The sequence below is a fragment of the Coffea arabica genome, chromosome 2c, assembly GCF_036785885.1.
Source record: "Coffea arabica cultivar ET-39 chromosome 2c, Coffea Arabica ET-39 HiFi, whole genome shotgun sequence".
In the NCBI taxonomy this organism is placed as follows: Eukaryota; Viridiplantae; Streptophyta; class Magnoliopsida; order Gentianales; family Rubiaceae; genus Coffea; species Coffea arabica.
In genome coordinates, this window is record NC_092312.1 from 72,998,182 (window position 1) to 73,020,372 (window position 22,191).

The 22,191-nt window shown below is 35.0% G+C and overlaps 1 protein-coding gene across 1 annotated transcript; it reads right to left on the reverse strand.

Moving 5' to 3' along the window:
• Positions 1-3,856: 3,856 nt before the first annotated feature.
• Positions 3,857-16,736, reverse strand: LOC113703065 (pleiotropic drug resistance protein 3-like). Its single transcript, XM_072076385.1, has 24 exons — positions 16,354-16,736; positions 15,934-16,057; positions 15,221-15,306; positions 14,791-14,875; positions 14,114-14,273; positions 13,965-14,041; positions 13,281-13,334; positions 13,100-13,190; positions 12,568-12,869; positions 12,210-12,491; positions 11,739-12,052; positions 11,475-11,635; positions 11,277-11,380; positions 10,354-10,511; positions 10,241-10,267; positions 9,955-10,072; positions 9,529-9,861; positions 9,143-9,433; positions 8,422-8,505; positions 8,189-8,322; positions 6,324-6,551; positions 5,798-5,969; positions 4,282-4,536; positions 3,857-4,179 (listed from the first exon to the last, which is right to left on the reverse strand). The coding sequence occupies exons 1-24, from the start codon at positions 16,734-16,736 to the stop codon at positions 3,913-3,915; spliced, it is 4,290 nt and encodes a 1,429-aa protein (XP_071932486.1). The 3' UTR covers positions 3,857-3,912.
• Between the last annotated feature and the right edge of the window lie 5,455 nt (positions 16,737-22,191).

The window sequence follows — 22,191 nt, forward strand, 5'->3', positions numbered from 1 at the left end:
TCACTATTAAAGAACTCATCAGTTTTGGCTGTTTCTTTAATGAAAACCTCAGAAAACTGATATTAAATCCATAAACATTTAGAATCCAAGTTACATGATACCTTAGTTGACTTTGCACCTTAATCAAAACATCTGTACCCCTTAAAGATTGCCATTTCTCTGCCCGTCCTTGGTGCCTTTCAGGCCTTACTGAAGCAAGAATAAGGCCTTTCAACTATTCCGTCAATTTGATATTGTTGACCTTCATACATTCAATCAATTAATTAAGTATATTCTAGGGGGCCAGCAGTTCATAAATCCATTATAGCAGTTCATAAATCCATTATATAACTTTTCTTTTAGTTTAGCAAAATTTGGAATCTTTTATAGATTATTGATGATGAGTTCGTTCCTCTGTAACTTCACTTATACGGCTAAATAACACCTTTAACCCTTAGAACCACCAGTGGGGGTACTATCTAGCAAAGCTACCTTTTTTTTTTTTTTTTTTTAATATTCTCTATAAGAGTTATACCAAGCATGACCTCCCAAAACATACAAATTCACAAATGTTGCTCGAACTCGACTCGACCACTCAGTGAAAGTTCAAGCATGCCTTTGGCATGCACAATGTCCATCATCACTCAACGCAATCAAACAGCCAAAAATGGTTTCTTCCCCACATTAACTTTGTATACATCTCAAAAAACTCTAAAAACGGTCAAGATATATTTAAGGGTAAATTCCACTTTATCCCCTATGGTTTAGCATTTTTTTACATAATCCCTCTATAGTTTCAAAAGCTATGCATAACTGATAACCCCTTTATGGTTTGGATTAAAGTGTCAAAAGGCTTGTGTCTTCGCCAAGTCAATTGCTCATTTGCCACCAGGACACTTCAACATAGATATCAATTGGTTTTACAAGAGAATCTTAGGAACATACCATAATATCTGGGGCAACATTTGCAATAGTTACGGGGCACTCTTTCTTCACAATTCTTTGATAAACCCAAAATTTTTTTCGCCATTTCTGTACTTTAAATTGCAGACACCGACGAAAGATGGAGAATCCCAGATGGGGTATGCGAACACGGAACAATCTACAAGAGCAACATCGAAGGCAACGAGAGAGAATGGACCGAAAATCGAATAGAAGTTAGCAGTAATAAAATTTCGAAAGGGGTGGCAAAGTTTTCGAAATTCATGCTATATATAATTACTGAAATTTTGCTTAATTTCGCAGGAGGACAATCGGAAACACTTTAGGGGCCAAGATCTTGACAGTGAGGGAATTTTCCGTTTCTTTTTTTTTTTTTAATTTATTTAATGTTGCCTTTTTTATTCGATTTTATGGGACTCAAGCCATCTGAATGGTTTATGCACTGGCACAATCACATGCAGAAGTTATACACTAGTTTATTAATGTAAAGTTTATTTCACACGAATTAAGGTCAGCACTGTAGCAATTCCTACAATTCCACATTAAAATAACCAAAAACAAAGGAAAAGGCAACACAGAACGTGAATAACTAAGCATTACTGTAAAGATCCCGAGGGACCAAAATTCAAGGAAATTGTCACTAATTTGATGGATAACCTCCTTATTAAAAGATCGTGTGATCGTGGCGGATCCATATAAGTAAGTGACATATGATCTCGGGGCATGGCCTGATTTGTAGTTATGATTGAAGTTAAATCCACCCAAACTTTCTTTCTATCAAAATTCAAGGACATAGTCACTAATTTGATAAATAGCTTCTCTACTAAAAGATCGCGTATTCGCGGGCACATATTCACGGGCACAGTCACTAATTTGATGGATAACTTCCTTACTAAAAGGTCACGTGTTCGTGGCGAATCTATATAAGTGACATATGATCTCGAAATATATCCTGACTTGTAGTGATGATTGAAGTCAAATCCATCCAAACTTTCTTTTTACTAAAAAAATGTGACTAATCTTACTTGCACAATTGCATCCACGCCATATCCACACAATGTTCCACATTTATTGCCCCTTTCAGCACAATAATTTTGGATCAACTATTCTGGTCCATGTATATGTGAGTGCTATTATTAAAACAAAAACAAAAGTTATAGCGAAATTTTCTTTAGTCATTTATGAACTTAAATCTTATATAAGTAAATTAAGGTCAAATTTCATACGCAATTGGATACTAGGAAAATGGACATAGATTACAAAAAGAGCATAGTATTTATAGTACTTTAGAGTATTTTTTTTCCCTGATTTGATTACAAGTAAACTACACAACTTGGTGAGATTTGAATCCAAGAGGCCAATTTTTAAGGCATCACTAGCGAGACAAGCCATCTAGTGATTTGAAAATTGGACGGGGGTTGGCAATTTGAGAGATTGAATTTGTGAACTAGACATAACATTGGTCAAATTCGATCAAAAATCGATTCAATTAGTCAAAACTGGTAAAAAATTGGATGGTAGAACTAGATGTGAATTTTTTTCCTTTTGTTTAAAACTATTTCAATATTATCAAATCATCAATATTAAAATAGAAAAAAGTTAAATATTAATCGAGATGGTTGAGGAAATTGAACCAGTTAAATTGCAAATAAAAAGCTCATCCAGCTCATTTATTAGTCCGGATTTAAAAACATCGAGTCAATTTAATTTAAAATCTAGCTAAGAAATTAAAAAATTGCCAAAATAGTGAAGTGTCAAGTATACTCTATTCTCATCATCATAAAACAGCCCGCATACAACTTCAAAGATTGAAAGTTTGATCTAATGAATAGATATCTAGTAAACCAACTTGGTTAATTGATAGATTAAAGCAGTTGATTAAGGTCATAGAGTCTCTATAAAATTAGACTAAACCATAGCAAGATCTAAAAATTTGCTAGACTGCTAAAAGAGCAAAGACAGGAGAATCAAAGCAAGCGAGCAGCATATCCGCTCGATGGCTTTGAATTCCCTGACATGAATATTACTATTCTCACGTATATTCCTATCCTTCTGGCTTCTTACGAATTTAAAACCAATATATGATACAGACATAACAAGATGTCCGCGTTATTATGGCATACAAATGACAATTCAAGCAAGCAAGCATTAGTGATAAATTGACAAGATGTTTTATCACATTCAGCGACCAATTCTATCTACTCCCCCTCTTCTTCTTGGTGAGGATTTTCCGTTTGAGAACATGTCAGTTTGGAGTGATAAAAGAGGTATTCTTTTTATTTATTTATTTTATGTTCATTGATATAGTCTTTTTTTTTTTTTTTTTTTGAGTCCTTTCTCTTGATTAAGTCTTGATAGAAGGTAGAAGTTTCCAGTTTCAAGGGTTCAATTCTAGAAGTGATAAATAGCCACTTAAATAAATTCAACTCTCGATATCCATTTAAGAGACTTTTCGTTTTCAAGAGCTTTTATGATATTTGTAATCGTAGAACATATAATTAATTTACATTTCCTTTTCCATCATTTCAATCATAATTACAATGCATTTGATTAGTTTTTCTTTAGTAGCTAGATGAGATAGCATAACTACATGATTCGTTTGAAAAGGGCACCATATTTGTACGGTAGCGTATGCGGTGGATAAAGAAGGCACCTGGCCGAAGTTGTTCACTCCAATCTCCATACAGTGGGTTATGGGTCCAAGATTAAGAAGTTAACTTATAAAAAGTGGAAAGATTTTAGTTTGTAATAATTAAGATGCAGAAGGGAATAAAAATGGCTGGAGAAAGGGCACTCAATGGTCAATATACAATACACACAAATAGCAAAATTTGCAACATATCTGGTAAGCTGTGGATGAAATGCCCAGATTTTTGAACAATTTATGCAATGCTCTTGCCTTCTTATGCAGTAACATGGGCCGAGGAGCGTACAATGCAGAGTGAAAATGACCATATATAGAATCCGATCAATTCTTTACAACATTGTTGATTATCTCTTTTGGAAGTTTAACTTTGCAATAAAATATGAAAACATACAGGCTAAAACAGTTGGGTACAGAATTGAGATAACAGCCACGACAGGTAGTTGATCGTGATGAAATCCAAAGTAATCCCTCAGAAACTTGGCTACAGTCGTAGTTTGTCCAAAAACCTGAATCGGCTCGTGAATATCTCCATACTGCGACGTAAGCATTCCATTCAGTGTCCAAGATGTAGGAGCTAAATAGTATAGCCATACCCACCACTTTGGGATTTGCTGCGAATGGAAACAACATACTGGGTAAGAATTGTGGCAGAAGAAGTTAGAAGTTCACTTCAAAATGGAATAATCTGTTAAAAGTTAAATTAAATCGCTTACCGGTCGAGGGATCAGAAATCCAGCAAAAAGGTAGAAGATATTGTAGAAAGCTGATTGTAGAACTGCAGCCAATGGATAGCTTGGTGTTATCGAGACAATTGTCATGCCGACACAATTGTAGCACAACAAGGTACAGAACATGGAGTACATGTACCAGAAAACCTTGTAAGCTGACCAATAATACCCAATCATTGGATATGTGATTACCGTAAATGCCAATACTTGGATAAAGACATAAGGGATCTCAATTGTGACCTACAAAAGCCAATGAAATCATGAAAAATCATCAACTATTGCTGACAGAATCCTATTGTGGTTGTAGCATATTCTGAGGAGCCTATGCACTATAGACATGTTACTCATGGCTAGCATCAGATTGCACATTCTTGCTGATGAATAAGAAATAGAGAAGTTCTAGTTCTTTGCTGCATATGAGAGGAGAAAAGCCAGTATTCAGGAAGGTAGTATTGAATTTATACATTCACTTATTCCTGCATTTGAGTCATCATGAATAAATGGGTTCTAGCTATAAAAGAATTTGAAAAGCAATTGTACTAGGACATGATTAAGGAAAATCAGGCCTTTAAGGGTCTGTTTGGTTGGAAGTAAAATGTTTTCCTTGAGAAAATATTTTCCGTGGAAGTAATTTTCCATGAAAATCATTTCCCTTTCATCATTTTCAGGTGTTTGGTTAGCTTATTGAAAATATATTCTTACTTCATTTTTTTGGTGTTTGTTTAACTTTTGAAATATTTTCACTTTTATCTCTATCTTTACTTTCTACACATTATAACTACATACTTCTTCCCATGCAAAATAAGAAAACTTATCTCATTGTTTAACTTTAAAAAATCTTGGAGAAATGTATATATGAATAAAAAATATTTCCTTAAGCAATAAACAAATTGCTGGCCATTTAGTGTCAAATATCAATCACATGCAATGCTTATTGTGACATATATCTTGCACTCTCACTGCTGAAAGTTTCTCTAGAAAAGAATGTCCCTATTATACATAATTAATTACTAGCATAGGATGAGCAGGATGAGGTTTTTTTTTTATTTTGAATATACTAGGGGGAGGGTTGGGTTGGGTGGTACGGGAGAGGGAGTGTAAGGAAGAGGTCTTGATTTCGAATCCTCCTGTTTACACTAAAAAAAAAAAACATACTACAAGATGATTTCAGTAAGTTTGGAACATACTACAGGCAAGATGCATGCATTTCGGAAAACAACTTCAGTAAGTTTGGAAGGGAAGTTGTTTTCCATAACATGAGTGAAAATATTTTACATAGGAAAATATTTTCAATAACTTTTGTGCAACCAAACACGGGAAATTAGGAAAATATTTTCCTGGAAAACATTTTCACCCGAAACAAACGGACCCTAAATGTGAGTTCAGTTCACTATACTAAAACTGTTCACATTCAAGATGTTGAAACCTAAAAGGACTCTAAATATCAACATGAGTGATATACAGTACCATCAAATAAAGTACATGACTCTTAAAGTTGTACCTGAGCGAGTGTATATGCCCAAGTAGCATACATTCCTGCAAATCTTTCTCTGTATAAAACAGTTCGCTCAGTGCTGACATATGGCAAAATTGTAGACGAATTAAATACACCACAAAAGAACATTGCGGAGAACATCGAAGCAAGCATGTTGAATAAGCTCTGCTGATCTTTTCTACAAAATAAAGGAAAACCAGGTCAGCCACTTGATCCTCAATATATCAAAAGATTTCAGATCCCAGAAGTTCAAAAGAAATACTATTCTCTTCTAAAGAAAATGACAAGCACAAACTGTGACTTATTCAAGAATAAATGCTGGTCCACTTTGCTAAGTGTATCAGAAATTCACGCATTTACATAGGCCAAAATCATATAATCATGCTACTCCGTTTTTCGCTATAGGAGCAAGAAAGTAGTAGCACATCAGATCTAGGACACAATGAAGGAACTTACTGCTGGCTGTAGTTTCTCAAATAGGAACCACAGCTTAGCATTTTCTTCTAAAAAATCTCTGCATTAAAATACTTACATCTTTTTCCCTTGCTTCCAAAATAATGCCCCGAAAATCAGAGATGTAATAAACATGAATAAGAAGCGCGTCCAGTTGTAAGAAGGACTTCTCCAGTAAGACCAGTGTTGTTTCCAGAGACAAGTTTTGAACTGAATCCAACCATTTTGTGCAAAGTGCGTTGGGAAATCCAAAGCTTTATGACCAATAGGTGGCGTGCTCAGGGTATTCGCAAGTTCTTTGTTAATCCTATGACCAATAAGAAAAGAAGGAATAAAGAAGCAATGTTACTGTTGAGGAGCATTCTGAGATCAATGACACTGGAAAGAGATTCAAGTTTTCAAGTGTTTGTTCATCATTGTGATGAGTTTAATGTTTTGATGTATCTACAGTAAGTTGAGTTCGCATGTTGTCCTGTTTGGTGGTTTTGCTTCCATGTTATGTTTATCTTCATTTTTTCCAATAAAGCAGGTAGGAATATATGCTGAACCCAACATCACTTGGAAGTATGACATGCAAATTCTTCAATTTGAACTATTAACATTCTAAGTGCTACCAAATGGGCCATGACTGCAATTTTAGTTACTGAGAGAATTTAGTTAGACTAGTAGAGTGACAATCTTGTGAAAACAAGGAAGAAGATGTACACCGAAGTTAAAACAAGCACGAATTGGAAGCTATCTAAAAACTCTAGTCTTGGGTTGGTAAAAGAGAATGACGCAGTGGCTCTCATATGGATGCAGTAGCCTCTCTAACCTGGTTAGAGATGCCACATTTCTTGAAACATCTATTTGTGGGATTACTAATTAAAAGTGGAATAATACTATTTGGATAGAGTATTATTTGAAACAATTACTATAGCATTTTTTGGGATGTGATACATATAAGATAAAAGGTGATTGAAAATATAAAAAGATAGGTTGACAAATGTGTTTATGATGTAAGCGAAATATTATTTGAAAAAATTTGATATCATTTTTCGGTAACGAAACAGCACATACTGTAATTTTGTAAGCCAGCCTTACTTTAAATATTGGGCAAATTATACTTTATCCCTTGTGGTATAGCTACTTTTCACATAATCTCCTCGTAGTTTTAAAAGCTATATATAACCTCATTATAATTTGGATTAAAGTATCAAAGTGATAGAAATGATCATTCATAACGAAACCTATGAAATTTTTGAAATTACCCTTGTTTAAAAACTAAAATAGTTGAAGTGACCAAAATATATAAACATAATATGCATGACACTCTAACCCCATATGGTTTTATATTTTACCCCATTATAGTTTAGTATTTTACTATATAACCCTCTTATAGTTTTCAATATATATATATACATAATCCCCCGTGGTTAATAAATCATTTTTAACTTTATATAGGAGTATTTTTGACATTTTAGTTGATTCCGTTATGGATTACAAATTCCGTCATTTTAACATTTTAATCCAAATCATGAGGGTATTATGTATAATTTTTGAAACCACATGGGATTAAGTAATAAAACACTAAATCATAGGAGGATAAAGTGTAATTTGCCCTTTAATATAAGTATTTTACCCACTTCACTGAGTAAAAAAGGCAAGCACGTCAATGACGAATAGGTTTATCAGGATGTGACTTAATAGGTAGCAACTTTATGAATAGGGGAGCTATTTCCTGATGGAAATCATCCAAACTCGTCCACCTAGACACTGTTTAGATAGCAATTACAGGACCAATGCCTAAAGTCATCTAAGATAAAGTGATTCACTTTAAAGTTTTGCAGTTTTCCATTCAAAAATCTTATCACTGTTCTGTTGTTTTGCAGCAAATACACATTGTTCACGGTTCACAGTATAGTGGTAAAAGTCCAGGCATACGAATTAGTTTATTGTACTTACTCATACAAAGAAGAATGCTTGTAGATCTCAGCAAAGTCTACACCAAGCTCAGCTTCTGAAGATGTTGAAGTGACGTCTAACATCCATGTTGCTGGATTATAATTATTCCTTATTTTTGGCACACCTGGGATACCCTGTTAGATAGTCCATTCAATCAGATGACACATAAAAATGTATCGTCAAGAATATAAAACTCAACATCCAAAAAGTGGCTTCCCATTTTGGAAACTGACCTCAAAGTAACCAATGACTTCACTAGAGTTTCGGCCCAACGGTCCACTGTAGATCATACGTCCACCAGATTTCAGAAGAATTAACTGCAATATGTTGGAAGCAAAGTTCATAATTGTACTGATTGTGATGTTCATAAAGTACTTAGCGGAAGACTGGTGATTTGTTATAATCAAACATGGCATGTAATATAAGAGATTTGGACGCTGCAATCATTAGGCAAGACCCTTTCATCTTATCCTACCATGAGATGCAAAAACATTGACAATGCTACATAAATTGAATAGTTGCAGATCTTGGAAAACCAAGAAGTTAAGCCATTAATCAAGTCAAACACATTACTGACCTATACAAAAGAAATTCCAGGCCATAGTGCTTTTCCTGGTTAGCTTTTTATAAACAGCTTTACGTTCATGTTTACATCTTCAAAAAACATGATTCAGCAACTACTAAATCTTTATCACTTTTGACATACTCAGGAATGATGTGTAATAAGTCCGCCAAGCAATGCTTCTGGCTACCACCTTTTGTTCCATGAAGAAGTTCTAAAATATGTATGCCATCTTGAGTACGGATATTAATATCAATTCAGGAGGCTTTCCCAAATTTCAGTTTGCATTTTCTTTTTTTGAATCTATTCTCAATTGTTAGATCTTATTTAGGAGCAATGACAACCCCAAATGTTGGCTAAACATTTGCAGTCATTTTTCAGTAGATGCTCACCTCATCAAATGCTTCAAATATGTCAATGCTTGGTTGGTGGATGGTGCAAACAATCGTTCTTCCTGTACTAGCAACATTCTTAACACCTCGCATTACAATAGCAGCTGCTCTTGCATCTAATCCAGTTGTAGGTTCATCCAGGAAGATAATTGATGGATTAGCAACAAATTCCACTGCAATTGTGAGCCGCTTGCGTTGCTCAGTTGACAAGCCATTAACGCCTGGAATGCCCACAAGAACATCTTTTATCCCGTCAAGTTCAATGGTCTCAAGGACCTCTTTCACAAAATCCTACAGATATGACGCCACATTTTAAAATTAATTTGTGAACAGCAGACCGAACAATTTAAGCAAATTAACCAACTTTTTTGAAGGTGGTACCATACAATTTTAGTCTTCGAATCTATCTGTGGATGAAGTCGTAACCAAGCAGAAAAAAGGACTGATTCTTCTACAGTAATTTGAGGGGAATGTATATCAGTTTGCTCACAATAACCCGAGATTCGAGCAAAGGTCCTTTGAACTTTGGGAAACCCTCCAATTTTTATCTCTCCTTTTGTATACCCACTAGTTTTTCTACCAGCAAGCACATCAAGAAGAGTTGTTTTTCCAGCTCCGCTGACTCCCATAAGTGCTGTAAGAACACCGGGCCTGAAGGTCCCTGTAATATCACAAAGAAGTTGGAGCCTTTTCTCTGGGAAACCTTGCTCTTTCATAGCCTGAAACCAGATGAGCAGGGAATTAATTCATATAATTGGCCCAACTTAACAGCCTAAGGGAATCCAAAGTTTGATAAGAACAGTTGCAATTACCAAAGGAGTCTCAACATAGTACTGCAAATCTTGGAACACTACAGTTAGTGGCTCAAAAGGTAAAGCCATTTTTCCTGCTGAACAAGGCAAGGAACCGATTTTAGTTCTAGAAAATATGCTCAGTACGAAGAGCAGCTTGTACAGTCGCAACTGCAAAATAGTGGAAGTAATTGGCTAAAACCCACCATTTTGAGATTCTGTAGCTGTAGCACGGGCAGGATCTGTTAATTTTTCCTCTGCATGCGCTATAACATCCAGTTTCTTAATTCTCTGTATTTGAAAGTACTTCTCTCTAGATATGATAGCACGAGGACTAACAGCTGCAAGCGTCCCAGAAAATGACAAGCTGATTATGCAGTAATTTGACATATCAGGCTTGAAACTGTCAATTAGATGAACTTACGGTTTAAAAATGTTAAGGCCAAAGTGTAACCAAGATTGAACAGTAAAGTGAAGCCCAACAAAGCACCAAGTGAAATCCAGAAAAAGTATGCATCAAAGTTCAATCCTCGGGCATCAAGCGTTTCTTGTCCAACACTGGTATTTGTTGGAAGCATCTATGCAGGCATGAAATTAAAACAATCATGAAAAGAGAAAATAAAAAGCAAAGTTTGAACATAAAACATACAACGGATAGTGAAATAGGTTGTCATAACAAGGCTGGTAACTCCATAGACATATGCTAATGACAGTTTTCTCATCCAAAAGGTACCCCTGATCTATCATTAAAGGTCAAAGGATAGTTTTTGACGCGTATGATAAACTGAATTATAGCTCAACACCATTCAGGGAGAAGTAACCCGAAAAATTATGAAGGAAAAGGACAGAAAAGTGCTACTATGGATGCAAAATTTCTGTAAGCGGTAATTTCAGATGAATAATAAGCACTCTGAATACAAGATTGTCAGAAGTTGGAGTAGCCAAATTAGAATATCTGCAGAAGATCAGTACTTTTCATTCTTTTCTAAACCCTTATAGTGAGTTATGCTAGGTAGCATGAGGCAAAAAAACCAGTCTTACATGCGAGGAACATTAATTTGTAATATTAACTAGTACCCTAATTCGGGTTCTTTATGTCTTGATTAAGGATATATATATATATATAATGTGAGTTGCAGCATCAAAAAGGTAAAACCAAAAGAGCTGCTTGTGTAACTAGCATTTAGCTTGTGTTTAGCCTCACATGTTTCAGGACAAAAAATGCCCAACCATAGCCCTGGATTAGATACATGAGTTTGAAACGAACTCAAGCAAGCACTCATTTGTTGTCAAGAAACTCGATGCAAAACTAATGTCCTTAATACATTGACATGAATGGTTACCTTCTTCCAACGTGGGGAAAGAAATTCATTTAGAGTAAGGCCAATCTCACCATACGACAGTGGAGAAACCCAAAATGCCCACTTTAGCCAATTTGGCATGGTGGCTGCAATAAAAAAACTTGTCAATTCGACCACTTTTCCCTCTTAAAGTTAGTTTCAGAACACTGGAATGAGATAAAAAAGTGCAAAAAATCTTACGCCTGGGGATTATGAAGCCACAGAAGAGAAAGACCAATAACAGTGTTAAGAGACCAACCATCGAGGCAACAACCACGGTTCGGCATACAGATGTAACAAACCGATACATGGATATCGATGCCATGTGAAGAGCAAATAATAAAATTAAATGGCGAAAGAACCTGGGAAATACTGGCACTCAGTTAGAGAATAATCAAGCACTTCCATTCAGTCAATGATTCAGCAAAACTCAAATGCTTCTAGGCCTTGTACCATGTCACTTACCTTCCTACCTCAGGATCGTATCCAATGACATAATAAGTCAAACATGTCCAAACTACAGCTTCCAACAATGAGAGCGGAAGCTTCAGAATGGCACTTGGAATTGCATAAGCCCAAGCTGGGTAGAAGAGTAGATCTCTCTGTTTGTAGAAAACTGCAAGTCTTGTAACAGTCATTGACAACTCTGGAAGTCCATCAACAACAAGAACGCCACCTGCAAAGAACAAAACTCCCATGTACTTGTTTGCATGAAGAAGATCAAGGCCCATCCTTGTCCGCAAAAATATTGTCATTGTGATAGATGCTGAAATGAAAAGCTGCAAAAGAAAAGTACTGAATACTTTTATCATACTTTGAAAAGAATATCAACAGAAGAACCGAGGATTTTATAAACAGTTAATACAAGTTAAAAAGGAGCACATTTTCAAAGGCAAACCATGGTGAAGAAACAATAATAAATGTGTTCTGGCTAACCTGAACGGACTTAAAAATGTAGACAAAGCGATTCCTTTTCATCAACAAGAATTCTCTTGATAGACAAGCCCTAAAAAGCTCCCATTTAGGAAGCGAATATGCTGTAAAATTCATAGCATCCTTGCAGCTCTTGGACTTCACTAATGTTGTTGATAGTTGTTCTGTTAGCTTCTTGCCGTGAGAAGATTCTCTAAATTTTCTTGAAAATGCATCAAGAGAGACATAAATGTAAGTTTCTTCAGTAGAATACCAGTACTGCGCTTGATCCTTTTCTGAAATGACCTATAAAGGATTGAACAAGTAAGTTTGAGGAAACTGCAATGTGGTGAAAAGAACATGAATGCCACCACGTGTTTACCTCCTGTAGGAAGTCTGCTACTCCTTTTCTTTCAGGACACCTAAATCCACAACTCTGAAAAAATTCTACAGCAGTGCTTCGAGGTCCATGATAGACAATCTTTCCTTCACTCATCAAGATGACATCATCAAAGAGATCAAATGTTTCTGGAGCAGGCTGAAGAAGTGAAATGAGTATCGTAGCATCTAGGATATGTGCTAGTTGCTGAAAGCAAGCAACAATCTGATAGGTGGTTGAACTATCCAATCCATTTGATATTTCGTCCATGAACAAAGCTCTTGTAGGGCCAACAATCATTTCCCCTGCATAATAGAATATATATCATCAAATGTTCCTTTCACACTTTCGTTCAAAAGATTTAGCTGCTACAGCTGGAAACGTGGAAACATTCTTATTGTACTTGTCTCAACTTATGAGCCAAGTTGCTGAATACAGTAACATTGGGTGTGTTTGGATACCAAAATTTTTCTAAATATTATTTTGCTTGCATCAAAAACATGTTTCCGAATCTCCTTTTTAGTAACAAAAATACCAGTTGTCAATCTCTTTTTCTGACCACCAGAGATACCACTCCTCATCGCATCTCCTACTAGTGTATCAGCACAAGTATCAATTCCAAGTATCTGAAAAAAAAGATGCACAATCATGAACGTAGTAACATATAATGGATTTTGTATCTAAATTTCCAAAAAAAAAAAACCTTTGAGTGATACTTTTAGAATGTAGTCTGTTTGGAGCGTTGTCTTTTGTCCCTCAGCAGAACTGGCCTGTAAAATAACCATAAGTTAAAGATGAGCTTAAATTGACAGACTGAAAGGAAGGAGGTAATGAGTGTGTGTGTGTTTGTTTTTGTCCCTGTATAAGTTTGTCAGCGAGCCTAGTTGTTGAAGATATTATCAGAATAACACTTCAGAATAGCTGAATAAGAGGGGGGGGGGGGGGGGGGGGGGAAGATCTATCATATTTTTATCACAGTTTAAATAACTAAGCTTACATTCATTAGCATGAAAGAAAATGGATATAGGCCAACTAATTATTGCAGATGTGAACTGTGTTACAATATAGGTGCTGAAAGACGATGGTTGAAAACAGAGATAATTGCCAGGCAACTCTATCATGCATTAAATCTGTCACCTGTGGAGAGCAACATTTGCATCCCAGTTGGAAAACATTCCTATATTACCTAAAGTATTTCTGGCATGCGTATATCTAAGTACCACTTCAGTCTCTATAATGAGCTATAGAAACCTGCTGCGCTTGGATATCTAAGTATTGCTTCAGATGAACAATCAGATTCCAAAACTATTTGCACATACCACTTCAGTCTCTATAAGAAACCTGTCTAAAAGAAATTAAGCCAGTTTCCTAACAGATGAACAATCAGATTCCAAAACTACCTTCATGTAGGTATCAATATCTGGATCAGGAAGAATTCCGGCCTGTTTCTCCCGTCGACTCAGCTGAGTCATTATCTCTTTACAAGATTGAAAGCCATAAGTAATTTTCTCATCAGCATAGTATAACATTTCTATCTAAAGGGGCATACCTGCTCTGCTTCCAACACCTTGACAGCGCAATGAGAAATCAAGCGTTTCCCTTACAGTCATTTCACCATTATGCAGATCATACTGGCTTATGTAAGCAGAAGTTTTTTGAGGCACAAATTCTGTTAATTTGTATCCATTGTACGAAATGTCCCCAGTTACCTGCTAATAAGCAAAGTTTTGATTATAGATACTATGCACTCAGCTCTTACATTGTCAAAACTTCTATGCTTGTCAGTTTAAAGGAAAAGCAAGAGAACATCTGTGCGATGGACTCTGAATGATCCTAATAAGCCAAATTCCTTCTGTCCCTAGCACTTGAGAATCCTACTGCTAGTTTTCATCAACAAGGTTCTAAAAGCTTTTACAGCATTATAATAGCCTTTGAATCAATTAAATCAATTACTACAGAACAGAATACCTCTGCAAACATATATGAGTGCTCGAAGTTTATAAGTTATTCAAAGCCAAGATAGACTATAAATGTCATTGTTCATAACTTGTCTATCTTCCAAATAGATCTTTTTTCTTTTTTAATCCCCCCACACGTAATTTTTAGAATCATCGAGATCTAAAAACAGGATCTCGTCTTTGTCTCCCGAGTTGCTATATCGTTTCAACAAAAAGAATAAGTACTATATGAATATCCGTTGAGATGAAACATAGAGCATGTGAGGACCTTGAGTGATTTGTTAAGATTTCCAGAAAGTGCCTTTAATAGTGTGGTCTTCCCACATCCTGGAGGGCCAAGCAGGAGAGTCATTCTGCATTTAGAACTTACATATATAAGTACCATATCATGCTGCATCAGGAGTTTACATATATAAGACAAGATATGTAAATAAAATTCAAAAGGTTACAGTGAAGGGTTGAACGCATATCAGTGACTTTGAACATAATAAAAAAAAAACAACAGAAATTGTAGTAGCATGAAAATATGTAACAGATACGGGATGCAGACAGAAGCAAACATTAACAGGCCAAAGAGACAAGACTCTAATGTCAGAATAATGCTTTAGAATTGCCCGAAAGTCCTGAAAATAACTACAATATTCTTAACGGCTTGAAAATTCTATGAACTGACTAAGAGAAAAGTTTTGTTAGCATACCTTCCAGGCTTAATGATACCGCTAACACCATCAATGATACTGATCTTTGATACTCGTGACTCAAGACCTGGAAGCCTTGTAACATCCTGTTGATGGGAATAAATCACTATTAGCTTATAAGGGAGCCGCATATATAACTCAGAAAAACTGCTGGAATGATGCTTTAATACTTCAAGGGCATTAAATAAGTATATCCTCATTCTATTTAAGCAAAGGACACAATCAAGATATTTATTTGTAAGAGCTACTGAAATTGGAACGAATGTTAATTTTTGTTCTGTGATAGATAGATGCAAACGTCTACAGCTCTGAATTGATGCCATGATGTGGATCAAATGTATTAATATTCCTTTTGAGTGTGATCTAAGGCTGCTGCTCAATCAATCCCGTCCCATAAATATCCATGACTGTTTATGTCCTGGGCAAATCGAACCACAGGCTAGTAATGAAAAAATATGTTAACATCACACCCTAAAAGTTCGTTTTCAGATTAGCCAGAATGCCACTCTAATTTAGTCGAGAAAGAATAGAAACATTGTTACATCCTAAAGTTAATCATTAGATTCTCCTGACTTGAAAATTTGTACAGAAAGTTTGTTTATCGAGTTATCTTTCAGCATTGAGTTAAATACTGAGTCAAATCAAAGATGCAACCTTAGGACACTTGTAGAATGACGAACTAGCAGCAAAACAGAAGCCGAACATATACTTACTGGAAGACTGCTTTTAAAGGAATTCCAAAGAGTCGGGAGAGGCTTTCCTTCAACTACTTCACACACAGCTTCTACATGTAGATCATTATATCTTACTTCCACCGAAGGAAACTCTAAACCAACTCTGCAAAAATCAATTGATAACTGTAACTTTTGGCATTGAAAGCTATATTGAAACATAATCTAACATGACAAGGAGAATCATTAGCTATTGAAAAATAAATCACTAACCTTGTTAGCCAGAACTACAACTTACAAACAGATCAGTTTTACTGTATCCTTAGAGGTTTTCGCTTGTTCTTTTTAGAGTCATAACAAAATTCAGACAAAGGATGCTAACCATGCACGTATTACATTAACTTATTTGACATCAATTATAGAATCCTCGCTATTCTGCATAAAAAAGAGAAGAAACATTACTTGTTCATTCTTTTTCTCATGTTCTGCAGCAGCCGAAGGTTGTCATACTCAATGTGTTTAATTAGCCTCTCAATGAACATATGCCTTTCCAGAGCACTGAGCTTAGTAACATCAATCGCCATTTTTCTTTTACCTGCAGCTTCATTGTCATCAGGCTGATCAAACAAAGATGATCTGAGCCGTTGAGCAGTAGGCAGCCTTTCAATAGCAGCCCATTGCAATGCAATTTCTTCATTAAGATTACCATCCCTTTCAGTACTCAAGACTGAACTACTACTGAAGCTAGAGCTTAGATGCCGCAACGACAATCTCAAGCTTCTTTCCACTTCTGACAACTCATTTCTTACTGACTCTATATCGTCTGTTTCTACCAACTGAGCCATAGTTCTGCGGCTCTCTGCAATGCTCAAGTCTACATTCACTGGGATGAAGACATAAGAATGCTGGTGTGTCAGCCAGTTTATATAAAATCTTGCCTCCAAAAATTGATGACAGATGATCACACCTCATCCTTAACATTTTGCGGAAGGACACTTACCAGATGAACATTCTGTAAACAAGGACGTTTTCATTGTCAAAAAACTCATCAGTTGTGACTGTTTCTTCAATGAAAACCTCATAAAAGTAATATTCAAATCCACAAACTTGACTTGACTTGACTTTACATCTTAATTAAATCATCTCATCCCCATACAAAGACTGGCATTTCTCCGTCAATCCTTGGTGTATTTGAAATCTTATTGAAGCAGGAATAAGGCCTTCCAACTTTCTTATCAAATCTGTTATTGTTGGCCTGTTTAGATTATGTTATCTTGGGATCAGCAGTCCATAAATCCTACTATAATTCATCTTTTAGTCTAACAAAACTTTGGAATCTTTATATATAATTATGGATGAGTTCCTGCGTAACTTCAACCATTGGGCCATGTAACAAGAATGACCCGCCAAAAAGTTTGAATTCGCAGATGGAGTTGAGCTTGACCGCACCAATTAGTGAAAGAGCATGAATGTTGGGATGCACCATCAACACTCAAATGTAATCAAATCGCTTAAAAATGGTTTCTTCCCTAATTGATTCTGTAACGGAGTATGTATCACTAAAACTCCAAAAAAAAAAAAAAAAAAAAAAAACCAGTGAAGATTATATGAAGCTTTATTAAGTTTGGTAAACACATATTCCAATCATCCTTTTACCTTTCATACATCAAATTGCTATACTACATTTTCCCACAAAAACTGTTAAAAATAACAATTCAAACACACCAGAATTAATAAAGGTTACTGCAAACTAAATTTTAAACTCAGTAAAATTTAAGTGAGACAAATGATTGAGTTAAATTTAGCTTAGATACAATTTAAGCTCGACTTCAAACTCAATAACTAGTCAAGTTTGAAGACTTTACTTAGTCAATTTCGAATTATCCACGAGTAGCTCAGCACATATGCAGGCCCAACTATTTATTTAATTAGGACTCTTAGGATATAACTTATTAGTTTATAAGAGAATTAATCTTATTTACATGCCATATCCATAATCTCTGGGTTCAACACCTCTCATTGCATATTTTGCAGTGGTAACTGGGGCATTCTTTCCTTGCACTTCTTGGATAAAGGAATAAATGCAGTTACCCATTAAAAAAAAAAGATGGAAAATATCAGATGGGGTACGGCAATTGAGAACTTAGAAGAGTCTGAACAGCGTAGAAGAGCAACATCTGAAGTAACCAAAAAAAAAAAAAAGGACCAGAAATCAAAGAAAAGTTTGCAGTAGAGACTAAATCAAATCAAAGCATTTTTAAAGTTGAACCTTCTGGTCATTTAAGAAATAATAACGGACTTGATTGAAACTTTTTGTCATCGCTTGAGATGAATTTTTCATTCTCCAAAGCCTCCTATAGGGTATTTGATGTTTACCGGCAATTCCCCAAATTTTAAATAATCAAATTGACTTCAAAAGTTTAAAATTCGAGCAATGAAGTTTCATTTTTTGAATAGAAAAATAAAACACATACAAAGTGATTCATTCGGATGAAAGAGACATAGAAGCATCAAAGTTATATTTATTTATATTGTTCTTTTAGATCTGTTATGTCCATTGATTTCGGATCTATATGTATCTGTGTCATATTTGTTTAATGTATTTTCTGTCATTAGTGCAGATCTATTTGAATGAAATGATCTTTTTATCCCAAAAAAAAAAAAAAAAACACATACAATTTCATTATCTATGAACTGAGTGTACCACAAATTTGGGAATAATGGGTCGAAGAAGGGGTGGAGTATTTGTTGCGTGTCTCGAAATCTCAATCCAAATTATGATTTGTGCACAGGGCTTTAAACAATTCAGGTGACGGTCAACTGGGAACTTTGTCAGAAATTAAGATATAAGGCTGAGACCAGCACTCTATGAATTGGAAGTTTTGTCAAATTGGAAATAAATATAGTAATTGCATCTAGAAACCAAAACGCTACAAATAAAAATAAGAAACACCTCTATCAAATTAAAAAAAATTTCCATGATTAGAAACAAAGGGCTCTGATCAGTATGTGCTTGACAACGGAAGATTTTTTTTGGTGCAAAATGTAGGTTTGATTACCTTATTAGTTATCACACTAGTAAATAAGTAACTACACTTTAAAAAAAAAAGACATTTTTATTGAAGATGAAGTAAGAAGCGGCCCTCGAAGGGGAAGGGTTGGGTTGGAATAATTCTGGTGAGGTGACTAGTGAATTGCGAGAACAGAAGGACCTCAAATATAACAAGCTCAATTTATGAGATAATGCACAATTGAAATGTGACAAATTTTGAAAAGAATGGCTAGGAATTTGTCACTGTGAAGGCTCCTTGGTCGTGCATTCACAATTGAGTGCATTCATTATCCATTTACCATTTCGCAACGCTTGAGCATTAAAAGGGTGAACCTTTGGAGAAAGGGTTGAGTTGAATGGCAAGGTACGAGCGATTTTAAGTATAGTTTATGTTAATTGTAGATGGAGTTCATGTGATTACGTGAATTCCATCTTTTCTGAGAAACTTTAATGGGAATATATAGAAGAATTAAACTCACTAGAGCACCATGCACGAGTTCAAGAGAAGATAGTGCTCAAAAGACATGATAATTGAAGCAATTAAATTACTAAATCTTAAACTAATTTTAGTTCTTAGTCATCGTTGAAAATCGTTTTAGACGTGAAAATTACCATAAAATTACTAGGGGTGGAAACTTTTATACCTCGCAACTTAATATCTTTATCCACTTAAATCGTATCACATGGCCGGATAAAACACCTAAATGTTTACGAATTATATGCAAATATGAGAATAGAAAACATAAGCTAATTCTGTAAGGTTATGAAATAATGTAAGAAAAAGTTTAAAGCATGTTAGAATTCTACCTTGAAGGAAAAAAAAAAGTGTAACGTATGATTTTATATCTCCCAGATTTATTTGAATGAAATGATCTTTTCTATCAAAAAAAAAAACACATATATTTTCATTATCTATGAAATTTGGGAATAATGGGTCAAAGAAGGGGTGGAGTATTTGTCGCGTGCCCGAAATCTCAAGACTTGAAATCTCAATCCAAATTATGATTTATGCACAGGGCTTTAAACAATTCAGGTGACGGTCAACTGGGAACTTTGTCAAAAATTAAGATTTAAGGCTGAGACCAGCAATCTATGAATAGGTTATAAAGATTTTGAAAACACGAAATATATTTATCCTTTTCCGGTTCGAGTCTGCATACGTAATTACAAAACATGCAATTTGAAAAGTAAATTCTCATTTTAAAATAAAAGAAAAGAATTACAAACAATCAAGTTGAAAGTATCTATTGTTGACTGAAACAATTTTGAAGACAGTCAGGTAAACAACACGTGCAGAGGAACGTCTTTATAATCATCTCTTCTGGAAGTTCAACTTTCCTATAAAATATGCAAAAAAAATCGGGTACAAAGCTAAAATAACAGCCACAAGTGGTAGATCAGCATGATGAAACCCAAAAAAGTCGTCCAGAAACTTTGCCACGGTTTTAGTTTCTCCAAGAACCTCAATCTTCTTCCCTATATCTCCATGCCTGTAAACAGCGGAAAAAGAAAAGAAAGAAACAAAACAACCTACCTACGTGAGCTGCGAAAGTTAGAATCTACTGTTTCATTTCAACGAAAGCGCAACAGCTAATGGTCCTCATATGGTGATGCAATTCAACTGGAAATTAAAAGAATATCAACTGATTCTGTGTGAAACCCACAACTGTTGGCACCAATTTTATTACTTTTATCATTTTATTTTCTCAACTAATTAAAAAGATAAAGCTACTATGTAAAAGGAGTAAAATAAAACAACGGTAGGATGGAATAAGGGGTTCTAATAAACTAAAACTCTTACCCAAGCCACCTACTAGTAAGTAGTGCTAGGTTTAGGATTTTATTGAAACCTTAGACAGAAAAATAACCCCAACCTTATCTTTCTTTCGTCTACCTCCCTAAAGCAAGAGTCGCCAGAAAGGAGAAAAGGAGAAGCAAGCGACACCGTCGATTGATCCGACAACTAGGCACCTAAACCTGTAAGTCTCGAATTCACGCAAGAAAACTTTTCTTTTAAGTTTTAGTAGTTGTATTAATTGTTGTAGGAATGTTATGGACATGTATTGTTGCTATATAGGTGTAGATATATATGTTTGATAAGATTCGTATCTGGGTTAATAGAAATAGAGGGGTTGATTTTAATCTTGAGATTATAGGGTGTTTGAATCAGTTAAAAATAATAATAATAAGGCCGCTGCTTTGTTTTGGCTAAGCAACACCACACACACAAAAAGGGAAGAGTGGGGGGCCGCCATCTCTGGCGGCAGAGAAAGAATTTGCAAAGGTTGGCCGAAATCGAAGCAAAAAAAAAAAAAAAGATTTTGAAGAGGAGGTCGCCAGCATTTGCTGGCGACAATGAATAAAAGCCATGGTTGGCTTTTTGGCCAATCAATGGAAGCAAAGGGTCGCCAAACTTGGTCAGGCAACTGGTTGGCCATGGGTTTAACCCGAGGACGGAGAAAATTTGGCGAATTATACAGGGACCAAAATATAATATAAAATGTAGTAAATGTCTAATAAATAAATTTTAAAACTATAAATTATAGTTTAACATGAGTATTAAAAATTCAGGACCCAAATTAAAATAATTGTTAGAATTGAAAGGTTAGTCATGTAAAAATTATACTTAGTTAATTACGTATAAGATACTTAAATAGAAATCCAAAAACATTGTAATTTAGCCATATTAAACCAGATTGGACAAGGTAAGATAAGTTTTAAATGGTTAAATGAAATGCTTAAAATAATAATAATAATAATAATAATACTGATAATAATACTAATAATAACACTAATGATAATGATCCTAGTAGTAAATAATAATGTTGACGATAATACTAATAATAACGATAACAATAATTATAAATTATAAATATGTATAATAAGATAATAGTCAAGATAATAAACATGATTAGGAATAATTATTTTCTGTTAATTATAAAACATTACAAAAAGACGAACTTTCTAAATTAAGAAACTTTTTAAAAATAGACATTTTCCAAATTAGGAAACTTTTCAAAAATAGAAATGATCCAATTTAGCGAAAATGCTGTTAGGGTTCAAACAATAGTCTAGACATGCATTTTTTACTTACTCAGAGTTTGTATATTTATACATTTATAGGAAATAACAATTAATTAGGGGACTTATGCATTTGATAGGTGCTACTATGCGGCGTCCGCCGCCCGAAGAAGACTCCAGTCTTTTTTTCTTTTTAATGCTGTCGTCGGCCCAATTACCAAGAAGGG

Bases quoted from the DNA above. Each gene is read 5' to 3' on its own strand.
- LOC113703065 (XM_072076385.1), bottom strand. From the start codon at position 16,736: ATGGCTCAGTTGGTAGAAACAGACGATATAGAGTCAGTAAGAAATGAG. The intron at 16,058-16,353 runs GTAATGTTTCTT...TGATTTTTGCAG, and splicing joins ATGAGAAAAAGAATGAACAA to AGTTGGTTTAGAGTTTCCTT. The intron at 4,537-5,797 runs GTACAACTTTAA...TGGCTTTTGTAG, and splicing joins GGGCATATACACTCGCTCAG to GTCACAATTGAGATCCCTTA.